Consider the following 12,858-nt stretch of genomic DNA (forward strand, 5'->3'; position numbering starts at 1 on the left):
GGCAAATGGTATGTTGGCCTTATAGCTAGGGGATTTAAGTATAGGAGCAGGGAGGTCTTACTGCAGTTGTACAGGGCCTTAGTGAGGCCTCACCTAGAATATTGTGTTCAGTTTTGGTCTCCTAATCTGAGGAAGGATGTTCTTGCTATTGAGGGAGTGCAGCAAAGGTTCATCAGACTGATTCCAGGGATGGCTGGACTGTCATATGGGGAGAGACTGGATCAACTGGGCCTTTATTCACTGGAGTTTAGAAGAATGAGAGGGGATCTCATAGAAACATATAAGATTCTGATGTGACTGGACAGGTTAGATGTGGGAAAAATGTTCCCGATGTTTGGGAAGTCCAGAACCAGGGGACACAGTCTTAGGATAAGAGGTAGGCCATTTAGGACTGAGATGAGGAGAAACTTCTTCACTCAGAGAGTTTTAACCTATGGACTTCCAATGCAGAGAGTTGTTGATGCCAGAGCATTGGATATATTCAAGAGGTAATTAGATGTGGCCCTTATGGCTAAGGGGATCAAGGGGTATGGAGAGAACGCAGGAAAGGGGTACTGAGGGAATGATCAACCATGATCTTATTGAATGGCAGTGCAGGCTCGAAGGGTCGAATGGCCTACTCCTGCACCTATTTTCTATGTTTCTATGCTGGAGATGTTTTTTTTGGAGACCTGATTGAGTTGTCTAAAATTATGAGGGTCCTGGATAAAGTAGAGAGGAATGTCCTCTTTGGCAGAGGGGTCAACAACCAGGGGGCATAGATTTAAAGTAATTGGGGGAGGTTTAATGAGGAGAAATGTCTTCACCTAGAGGGTGGTGGGGGTCTGGAACTCACTACCTGAATGGGTGGCAGAGGCAGGAACCTTCACCACTTCTAAAAAATACTTGGTTGTGGACTTAAAGTGCCGTAACCTACAAGGCTATGGACCAAGAGCTGGAAAGTGGGATTAGGTTGGATACGATGGGCTGAAATGGCCTCCTTCCATGCTGTAAATTTCAGAAGGACAATGGCAGCAGGTGCATGGGAACACCATCACCTCCAATCCTCTCCAAATCACACACCATCCTGACTTGGAAATATGTCGCTGTTCCTTCATCATCACTGTGTCAAAATCCTGGAACTCTCTATCTAACAGCAGTGTGGGAGGACCTTCACCTCTCGGACTGCAGCAGTTCAAGAAGAAGACCCACAACCATCTTCTCAAGGGCAATAAATGCTGGCCTTGCCAGCGACGCCCATCCTGAGAATGAAAAGCAAACACCATTTCTGGTTTGGGCTATTAAACCCAATCGTAAAATCTGGGCTAATTTTGTCATTGTTAAATATATTGCTCTAAGGTGTAAATTAAAAATACATTTCAAATTTTTAATGAGGAATTTAACGGTCCCTTTTACCCCCATTCATTTTGTTCGAGATATTAAAAATTTCTTCCAATATCCAAGAAACAGTAGTTTTTTTAATGTTGCTGATACCATATTCAGAACAGATTAAGTCTGTTTTGGACTTCATCTGTGAAGAAGCTTATTACATTGTCAGCTCACACATATTCATGAAGCCTCCTGTCTGATGAATCCCAGTGATTAATTGCCCTGAGCATTCTCAAGCTAAATTCTTATTATTTTCGTGATGTTGTTCAATAGAATTAATAGCGAAGTCATAGAACTTACTCTATTTAAGAGAATGCTAAATTAATGCATTTTTTAAATCTTTTGATTAATCATGTTGCTGGATTTCCATGGAAATCTGCAATTGAAGAGCATTAGGAGATGCAATGGTAGATTAATGTGATGCCTCAAGTGCAAGGAATAGTTTTATTTTGGTTTGGTGATTTTTTTAATGATCAGGCAGGTGAGCAACATTAGTGTTTGCGATTGAAATGTGTCTTTATTTAGCTTCCTCCGAGCCTCGGCAAGTAGAGCAAGATGATGAACAATGCTACCTCGACTCTTCCCTATCGATATGCCTTTCCCAATCTCAGAAAAGCACCACCTCAATGAGAAATTTCCGCTTCCTAACTCCCAGTGGCCTCTGAGGGAAAGAAAATTGGCGGTCAATGAAAAGGCATATCAGGCGGGCTGTATAACAGGCAGCTGGTCTATCACTGCCAGAATGCAATACATTATAGAATCTCTTTCAGTCAACACAAAAACGAGACTTACAGAACATACTTGGTCCGTCACAGTCAGATTGTGTGCATTTTTATATATTGATATTTTTTATGCCTTTCATTACTATTTAATTATTCATAGAATCATGGTATGATACAGCAGAGATGGAATTCATTCGGCCCATCAAGCCTGTACCAGCTTTTTGAAAGAAAGACTTGCATTTATATAATGCCTTTCACAACCACTGGACGTCTCAACGTGCTTTACAGCCAATGATGTACTTTTGGAGATTAGTCACTGTTGTAATGAAGGACATGCGGCTGCCAACTTGTGTACAGCAAGCTCCCACAAATAGCAATGTAATAATGACCAGATAATCTGTTTTTATGATGTTGATTGAGGGATAAATATTGGCCAGGACATCGGAGATAACTCTCCTGCTCTTCTTCGACATAGTGCCAAGGGAACTTTTATGTCCACCTGAGAGGGCAGACATGGTCTCGGTTTAACATGGAGTGTCAGCCTAGCTTCTGTGCTCAAGTTCCTGGAGTGAGACTTGAACCTACAACCTTCTGACTCAGAGGCAAGGCTGAGCCACAGCTGACACTGCACTGAAAGAGCTATTCAATTTGTCGTGGCCATGTTTTCTGTTGCCTAGGCCCTAAGCTCTGAAATTCCCTGCCTATACCTGTCTGCCTCTCTACCTCTTTTTCCTCCTTTAAGGTGCTCCTTAAAACCTGCCTCTTTGATCAAGATTTTGGTCATCTGCCCTAATTTCTCCTTATGTGGCTTGGTGTCAAATTTTTTGTCTCATAATGCTCCTGTGAAGCGCCTTGGGATGTTTCACTACGTTAAAGGTGCTATATAAATATAACTTGTTATTGTTGTTCTGGTCCCATTCTCTTCTCCCATAGCCCTGATACTTTTTCCCTTTCAAGTATTTATCCAATTCCCTTTTCAAAGTTATTATTGAATCTGCTTCCACAACCCTTTCGGGCACTGCATTAGTTTCTTCAGACTGTAAACCGCTAGTTCATGCAGTAATACCTGCTAATTCAAAGGAAGTATGGTAGAGTAACATTAAACTCTGTTAAATACTGGAAGTGAGTTAATTCTGGATGGTAGGGGATATCATTCACAACCTTCTGAATGTTCCCGATGTTACATTTACCAGACACGGTCAGAGGCGAGGGAGTAAGGCAGGCAGAACAATTCTTACAGCGGATCCGTCAAACCTCTGAAACTGGCTCTACCTGTGCAAGCGGTTAGGAGGCGTAATGGGATCAAGGGGTCAAGATTCAAGATTTGCTCTGCCGTTTCAGGGTTAGTGCACACTTCATACCTTCACAGCCATCAGTTTCAGACTGGTCGTGAGTTCCATTAGTTTTAGATAGGCTGCCAGATGGAATTTCTGGATGTGCCATCTGTCTTAACCGATTGGTGAGAGATATGCTGGATGTGCCTTCTTTCAGCTGACTGCCCAAAACCATTGCTCTTGGCAGTCTCAGGGTAGCCCATAATTCCTTCATCCATCCTTCCAAAGAGTGATGTCATGAAGCATCAAGCCATGAAGGGAAAAATAAAATTGGATACAAATAAATAAAAAGTTGGGCTGGTTATAAAAAATCAATTGAATAATTTTAAATTACCATTTTTCTGGTTTTGAATCTGGCTTTATCCCCCCTCCCCCACCCATGATAGCCATGAAAGTGTCATGATACATAAAGTAAATGGACACATTTTAGACAATTCAATTATTCTTAACTTTGAACCAATGTTTATGCAGATTGGAGACTAAAATAATTGGAAACTGTAATGTATTTGCTTCATGGGTTCTTTGCATAAGAATTCATAGCAACACATTGCTATTAAGAACTAGTTGGTTTATTGACAAAGGTTCAACAATCACACTGCACATTACCAGTTCATCCACTAGGCTCATAACTGCATACCTCATCGTGGATGACCGAGACCCAACTGACTGGGGTTTTATTGAGTCTTGTGAACATCACGTGACTGGCTAAGCCACTCACAATGCAACAGCTCTATAAACCTGTGAGCATACTCACAGATGCATACATTATAGAAACCGTCTGAGATCTCTGCGTTCCTCCAACTCTGGTATCTTGTGCATCCACCACTTCCTTTGCCCACCATTGGCGGACATGCCATCAGCCGTCAGCCATCTAGACCCAAGCTCTTGAATTCCCTTCCCAAATTTCTTCGCCTCTCCACCTCTCTCTTCCTTTAGGATGCTGTTCAATCCTATTTCTTTGAACAATTGCTTGTTCACTTGTCCTGATGTCTGCTTCTTTGGCTCGATGTCCCTCTTTTGTTGTTCATAATGCTCCTGTGAAGAACCCTTGGGTCGTTTATACTACATTAAAGAAGCTATATAAATGCAAGCTGTTGTTGCCAAATAAGATCTAATTTGTATTAATTTTGCTTTATGCTTGGTCTTTTCCCTCTGCAGCAGGTGATTCTTTCAAATATTAAGTTAAAAGGAGGAAAATCAGGTGTGTGTTCGATCACAAAGATCACCTACTTCCATATCCATAACATCGCCCATCTCTTCGCCTGCCTCAGCTTCTCTGTTGCTGAAACCCTCATCCATGCATTTGCTTCCTCCAGACTTGACTATTCCAATGCTCTCCTGGCCGGCTTCCCATATACCACCATTCATAAACTTGAGCTTATCCAAAGTGCTACTGCCAGTATCCTAATCCGCAAAAAGTCCCGTTCATCCATCACAGCGGTGCTCGCTGACCTACATTGGCTTCCAGTCCCCGCCGGTCAATTTTAACATTCTCATCCTCGTGTTTAAATCCCTCCAAGGCCTCACCCATCTCTCTCTCTCTGTAACCTCTTCGAGCCCCACAACCCTCCAAAAACACTGCATTCCTCCAACTCTGATTCCTTGTGCATTCCCCTCGTCCCACCAATGGCAGCTATTCCTTCAGTTGTCCAGGCCTCAAACTCTCAAATTCTCTCCCTAAACCTTCCCATCTCGCCACCTCTCTCGACTGTTTGATGATCCTCCTTAAAACTTAACATGTTGACGAAGCTTTTAGTCACCCACCCTAATATCTATTTTGCTCTCTGTGCCAATTTTTGTCTGCTTACGCTACCGTGGAGCGGTTTGGTACATTTTCCTTTTAAAGGCGCTATATGAATGTAAGTTATTGTTGTTGTCATTGAAAAGACAAAAAACTAATTTGCATTTCAGGTTGAGACACTTCATCAATACAATCTTTTTGTAACTATTTTATATTCTATTGCCTTTTTCACTTCATAGAATCATAGAAATTTACAATACGGAAGGAGGCCATTTCAACCCATCGTGTCTGTGCCAGCCGAACAAGAGCTATCCAGCCTAATCCCACTTTCCGGCTCTTGGCCTGTAGCCCTGTAGGTTACAGCACTACAATTGCATATTCAAGTACTTTTGCCTCCACCACCCTTTCAGACTGTGAGTTCCAGACCCCCGCCACCCTCTGGGTGAAGAAAATTCCCCTTAAGTCCCCTCTAAACCTTGTACCAATTACTTTAAATCCATGCCCCCTGATTGTTGACCCCTCTGCTAAGGGAAATAGGTCCATCCTATCCACTCTATCCAGGCCCTTCATAAAGGTCAACCTCATTAAGGTCACCCTCAGCCTCCTTTGCTCCAAAGAAAACAACACCAGCCTATCCAATCTTTCCTCACAGCTAAAATCCTCCAATCCAGGCAACATCCTCGTAAATCTCCACTGTACCCTTTCTAGTGCAATCACATCTTTCCTGTAATGCGATGACCACAACTGCACGCAGTACTCTAGCTATGGCCGAACCAGTGTTTTATACAGTTCAAGCATAACCTCTCTGCTCTTGTATTATATACTCTTATTTCTTATCCTCCATCATTATTTAAGTTTTTTTTCCCCTTACTGTTTAATTTAGTATAGTATTAGACAGTCCCTCGTATCGAGGATGACCCACTTTCACACCAAAAAGCGATTGAGTTAGAAACATAGAAGAATAGAAACATAGAAAATAGGTGCAGGAGTAGGCCATTCGGCCCTTCTAGCCTGCACCGCCATTCAATGAGTTCATGGCTGAACATGCAACTTCAGTACCCCATTCCTGCTTTCTCACCATACCCCTTGATTCCCCTAGTAGTAAGGACTTCATCTAACTCCTTTACAGGTGTTTCAATGAGGGACCTGACATTCCAGATCCCGAACTTCATCCTGAAGGGCGGAAGATGCCTGTGCGTGAATTCTTTTGACGTGGAGTGGCTGTTGCATACCAGCCACCACACGGACTTGACAGAGCTGGGTCTTGGTCCTGTGGCAAGGGTTAACTAAGATGACTGGAGACCAAGGTCTGCTGCACAGATCTAGTACACACACATACTCCTACTATCCATAGATCGCAGTGTGGGCTGGCCCGTGCTGCACCTTCCCTGGGCCCGGGCCCAGACACCGCTGTTGTTATATGCTGCACCGTTCCTGGGTCTCTGCTTTGCTGCTGGGCTCCACGGCTGATGCTGATGTATCACCCGATCATGATTCTTTTGATCAGGTATTCAGTGCCTAAGCTGCCGATTCCCCTATAGTTCCCCATGCCTTTTGCGTTTGATTAGCCAGCAGACTAAAAATGCATAAGACCAGGACAAGAAGTACAATGTGGTTAGATTTTGTTTTTCACAATGATACATTCTACCAAATGTTTGCCTGCGTTGTGCTTCAAGCCTTTCAGAATCTGTTTTACTATAGGGCCGAACCTATAGGTCTCTTTAAAGATTCTATTTAATCCCATGGGTATAATCTTCCTCGATTGGCCTGGAAATCCCGGCCTCCCCGGGTCCGTACGAAGTTTCTACGGACCCGGGAAGACATCGGAAAAGCTGGTTTTCAGTGCACAATGCGCATGCGCTGAAAACCAGCTTTTCCGATCTGTCAAGATGGAGCCCACTACGTTAGATGCAGGAATCTAACGTAGTGCAACAAATGTTCCCAGTTGTTGGGGAAGTCCTGAAGCAGGGGTCACAGTCTACGGATAAGTGGTAAGCCATTTAGGTCCGAGATGAGGAGAAACTTCTTCACCCAGAGAGTTGTTAACCTGTGGAATTCTCTATCGCAGAGAGTTGTTGATACCAGTTCATTAGATGTATTCAAGAGGGAGTTAGATATGGCCCTTATGGCTAAAGGGATCAAGGGGTATGGAGAGAAAGCAGGAAAGGGATACTGAGGTGAATGATCAGCCATGATTTTATTGAATGGTAGTGCAGGCTCGAAGGGCCGAATGGCCTACTCCTGCACATATTTTCTATATTTCTATGTTACATTTATTTTTAACCATAATTAAAAAAAACATTTTAAAAACTTGGATTTTTTTTTCTACAAGATATTTATGAACTTTAAATTTATTTATGTGAGGTGTGTTTTTTATTTTTTATTATATGTGTTTAGTGTGTTTGTTTTTTTTCCCCATTAATAACAATGAGAACTTGTAGATACGGAGTTCTCATTGCTATTAATGAGAAAGCTGTGGAATACTGTAGCTGATTGGCTGAGCAGTCACACATGACTGCACCTTCTGTGTGGGAACCTGGAGGACGGGAGCGCACTCCGCAGCTCGGGAAGAGAAGGCCTCCCCAACAGAATCCCACGCTCCTCCAGATAAATTCGTAGAAATGTATCAGGTTGGAGGCAATTACCCGCGGGAAGCTTCCGACCGCAATGTTAGCCCCATTTTCTCCTCACAGAGAACATGTTGAAATTCTTACCATAAAGTGTATCTGAGGCTTACGTCTCTTGGCCAGATCAATAATATTCACTCCGTTGTAAAAGAGATTTTCAATGCAGCCATGGAAGTTCTTCCTCAGAAAAGTTACCGATTTGCCTGGAACTGGAATCCCTCCAAAGCTGAGCTTTGAAAGAGAAAAAGGACAGATTAAAAAAAAATGATTAATACAGCATTTCTTCACAAGATAAAATAATGAAAAGCCACAAAATAATTATAGATGCTAGTGAGATTGAGCAATTCTGCGTGTTTTAACATAGCGATCTATCGCTGATGATTAAACTGCATTATCAATTTTCAATCACACTGCAGTAGTTGGCAAAGTAACAAATAAATGAAAAATTGTTTTTTTTGATGACTAATAAATAATTAATGGAGAACATTTGTTGAATTATTTTTTTATAGTAGAGCCTGAATTTTTTTGGGTCGTGTTGCAAATGTTTAAAATAAACACTGAGAATTGTTATCCATAAAACAATACACAATTGTTTAATCCCAACATTATCAGTATCAGGCCACATTGTCCGCGTGCCAGACACGAGACTCCCAAAGCAAGCGCTCTACTCAGAACTCCTTCACGGCAAACAAGCTTAAGGTGGCCAGAGGAAACGTTAAAAGGGCACCCTCAAAGCCTCCCTGGTAAAGTGCAACATCCCCACTGACACCTGGGAGTCCCTGGCCAAAGACTGCCCTAAATGGAGGAAGTGCATCCGGGAGGGCGCTGAGCACCGCGAGTCTCACCGCCGAGAGTATGCGGAAAACAAGCGCAGGCAGCGGAAAGAGCGTACGGCAAACCAGCTCCACCCACCCTTTCCCACAACAATTATCTGTCCCACCTGTGACAGGGACTGTGGTTCTCGTATTGGATTGTTCAGCCACCGAGGACTTATTTTAAGAGAAAAGCAAGTCTTCCTCGATTCCGAGGGACTGCCTATGATGATGATGATGGGAATCTCTAAAATATTTTAGGTTGTATTGTTTCAGCCGTGAGATACAATTCTTGCAGGCGAATTGGCCCCTTCCCGCCCAAGTCGGCATGGAGTTAAACCTCTTCAATCCAACAGCGCTGATCTCAGCCTGGGTGACGGTTTTACTGCTGCAGTTGGTCTTGGTGCCCTGGGGGAAGCAGGAGAAAGTCCAGGTCCTTGTTCTTCATTATAATCTCATCACCTTTGCTGGAAAGTATGTGGTGTATATGTCTGGCAGGTGGTCAGCCATGATCATATTGAATGATGGTGCAGGCTCGAAGGACCGAATGGCCTACTCCTGCACCTATTTTCTATGTTTTTATTTGAGAATAGGTTCCCCACAGCCCGCACTCACTGTTCAGACTCATTTATGAAGAGCGGCCATTTTGGATGAGGCATCAGAAAGCCATCTAACATCAACAGTGAACCACATCTAAGACGGTGGTGTCTACGACCAGGGCCATGAGCCGAGTCCACCTTGCAGGCTCCTTTTACCCAGCCCTGTGTCAGTTCACCCTAAACACGGCCAGGAGAGGGAATTCCCAAGCCAGGAATTTCATCATCCCCTGGCCTGGGTTATACCGAGTGTAAAGTCCTGTCCCCTCATACAGATTCACACGAGGCATGTAGTGAAGTCAAGGTCACTCTGGACCTGCACCTTTATTTCACAGCTCTGGAATGCTGCACTTCCCTAAGACCTGTCCTTATATACCTGTCTCTTGCAAGTGCACCCCTGGTGGTAAGGTATGCTGATGGTTACAGGTCATATCTTATTACAGTCATGTGAAGCATGTTAGGATACAGTTATATATAATAATGTAAGATACATGACATCACCCTCCCCCAAGGTCCTATTGTCTTTATAGGTTCAGTCTCTCAGGTGGTCTATGCCCCCCCCGCCGTGGAGCGTCTGAGTTGTGGTTCAGTTGTTTGCCTTGGTGTCTATTTTTCTTTGGTTGTGGTTGCTGGCATCTTGCCTGGGCTGCCTGTTTCGATTGGTGTGATTGTTGTTGACTCGACTGGGCTGTCTGTTGGGATTGCCCTTTCCTCAGGTTGTTCCCTCTGTCCACCAGAAGTGGTGCAAGTTCCACATTGTAGTCTGCCTCTGATTCCGCAGTGTTGTTGGTAAATCTGCTTTTGACTTGGTCTACATGCCTCCGGCAAGTTTTGCCATTGTCCATTTGTACTACCAGGAGCCTGTTTCCTTCCTTGCCCGTTACTGTCCCTGCAAGCCATTTGGGACCCCTGCCATAGGTTAGTACAAACACTTTGTCCCCTATCTCATTCCATCTCCCCCTCGAACTTCTGTCATGGTACTCAGTCAGCTTACGGCGCTTTGCCTCAACGATTTCGTGCATGTCTGGGAGGATTAATGAGAGCCTTGTTTTTAAAGTCCTTTTCATCAACAGTTGCGCGGGGGGGATCCCAGTCAATGAGTGTGGACGAGATCTGTATGCCAGCAGCAGTTGCGACAGACTACCCTGCAGCGTGGGACCTTGGATTTTACGCATGCCTTGTTTAATGATTTGCACTGCTCTCTCCGCCTGGCCGTTGGAGGCTGGCTTGAACGGTGCCGTCTTGACGTGATTTATGCCGTGGTCAATTATAAAGTCTTGGAATTCTGCACTGGTGAAGCACGGACCATTGTCACTGACCAATATGTCAGGGATTCCGTGCATTGCAAACATGGTTGCGAGGCTCTCCACAGTGGTGGAGGTTGTGCTCGAGTTTAAAATGGTGCATTCGATCCATTTTGAAAATGCATCTACAACTACGAGGAACATTTTGCCCATGAATCGGCCCGCATAGTCTACGTGCACCCGCGACCACGGTTTTGTAGGCCAGGGCCAGGAGCTCAGTGGAGCCTCCCTGGGGGCATTGCTGAGTTGGGCACAAATGGTGCACCTTTGGATGCAGAGCTCCAAGTCCGCGTCAATACTGGGCCACCAGATGTGGGATCTGGCTATGGCCTTCATGAGAACGATCCTTGGGTGCTCGCAGAGGCATGACTACTCGGCTGCCCCACATCAGGCAGTCTGTTTGTAGTGATAGCTCATGCATGCGCCTGTGAAAGGGTTTTAATTCCTCGGGGCAGGCATTGTTAGCCTCAGCCCAGTCACTGGTTAGGACACATCTTTTTACTAAGGATAACGTGGGGTCGCTGGCCGTCGAGGCTCTGATTTGGTGAGCCATCATGGGTGAACCTGTGGACTCAAAGGCATTGATTGCCAGGACTATCTCACAGTCCTGTTCATCAGAGCCTTCCGTGGTCGCCAGGGGTAGCCTTCTGAGGGCGTCGGCTCAGTTGTCTGTGCCTGGTCTGTGCCTTATGCTATAGTCATAGGACGCCAGCATGAGTGCCCACCGTTGAATTCGCGCCGAGGCGTTTGCATTTATTGCCTTGCTCTCGGATAGGAGGTATGTGAGGGGCTTGTGGTCGGTTTCTAATGCGAACTTGCCCCCGAAAAGGTATTGCTGCATCTTTTTGACACTGTACACGCACGCGAGCGCCTCCTTCTCTACCATTCCGTACCCACGCTCTGCCCGCAAAAGTGACCTGGAGGTATAAGCAATGGGTTGTAATTTGCCCGCACTATTAACATGTTGCAAAACGCACCCGACCCCATGCGCTGACGCATCGCATGTGAGAACCAGCTTTTTACCTGGGTCAAAGAAAGTCAAAACACTGTTGGAACACAGAAGGTTGCGTGCCTTATTGAAGGCACGTTCCTGGGCATCCCCACAGAACCAATCGCTCCCCTTCCTGAGTAGCATGTGGAGAGGCTCCAGCAGCGTGCTTAAGTTCTGCATAAAGTTCCCAAAGTAATTGAGTAGCCCGAGAAAGGCGCGCAGTTCTGAGACATTCGGGGCCTGGGTGCCAGACGAATTGCTTCTGTTTTGGACTCTGTTGGGCGGATTCCATCAGCGGCAATCTTTCTGCCCAAAAATTCAACCTCTGGTGCGAATTGACCAAGGAATCCAAGCTACTCACCACCATCAACACACATCGAGGCCTTTTCATGTACAATCGATGCGAGAAACAAGCACTTAGATTTCTTGACTCGTAGGCCGACCCGATCCAACCGCTTTAGTACTTCCTCCAAATTACGGAGATGGGAGTCGGTGTCCCTGCCTATGATAAGTATGTCGTCTTGAAATACAACCGTCCCCGAGATGGAGTTGAGCAGCCTCTCCATGTTGTGCTGGAATATGGCTGATGCTGAATGGGCATCGATTGTACATGAAAAGGCCTCGATGTGTGTTGATGGTGGTGAGCAGCTTGGATTCCTTGGTCAATTCTTGCGTCATATACGCAGACGTGAGGTCTAATTTTGAGAAAAGTTTACCTCCAGCCAATGTGGCAAATAAGTCCTCCACTCTGGGCAGTGGGTACTGGTCCTGTAGGGAGACTCTGTTTATGGTAGATTTGTAGTCCCCACAGATTTGTACAGATGCATCAGGCTTCATGACTGGGATGATGGGACTTGCCCAGTCGCTAAATTCCACAGGTGATATAATGCCTTCCCGCAGAAGCCTGTCTAGTTCATGTTCAATCTTTTCCCTCATCACATAGGGTACAGCTCTGGCCTTGTGATGGACCGGTCTAGCATCCTGTGTGATGTAGATTTTGACTTTGGCCCCTTTGAAAGTGCCCACACCTGGCTGAAAGAGATGTTCAAATCGTTTTATAACTGTTGAGCAGGAGGTCTGTTCCTCCAATGACATGGCATGGACATCATCCCATTTCCAGTTTAGTTTTGCAGCCAGCTTCTCCCAAGCAGTGCTGGGGGGTTTCCGGGGACAATCCACAGGGGAAGTCGGTTCACTGTCCCTTTGTGTGTGACAGAGAGCATGGCGCTGCCGAGGACTGGTGCAATTTCTTTGGTATAGGTCCTTAGTTTGGTGTCGACCCTTGTGAGTTTTGGTCTGTCTCTTTTATGCGGCCACAGTTGTTCAAATTGTTGAGCGCCCATGAAAGATTGACTCACTCCCG

General features: G+C 45.1%; 1 protein-coding gene across 1 annotated transcript in view; it reads right to left on the reverse strand.

Moving 5' to 3' along the window:
* LOC139253730 (contactin-associated protein-like 5) overlaps window positions 1–12,858 on the reverse strand; it is a 1,639,232-nt gene that overhangs the window by 699,009 nt on the left and 927,365 nt on the right. Inside the window, exon 7 of the mRNA XM_070873523.1 lies at window positions 7,880–8,023. Coding sequence (XP_070729624.1) covers window positions 7,880–8,023 — 144 coding nt within the window. The remainder of the gene's footprint in view (window positions 1–7,879; window positions 8,024–12,858) is intronic.

This window comes from Pristiophorus japonicus, chromosome 3, assembly GCF_044704955.1.
Source record: "Pristiophorus japonicus isolate sPriJap1 chromosome 3, sPriJap1.hap1, whole genome shotgun sequence".
NCBI classification, from domain to species: Eukaryota; Metazoa; Chordata; class Chondrichthyes; family Pristiophoridae; genus Pristiophorus; species Pristiophorus japonicus.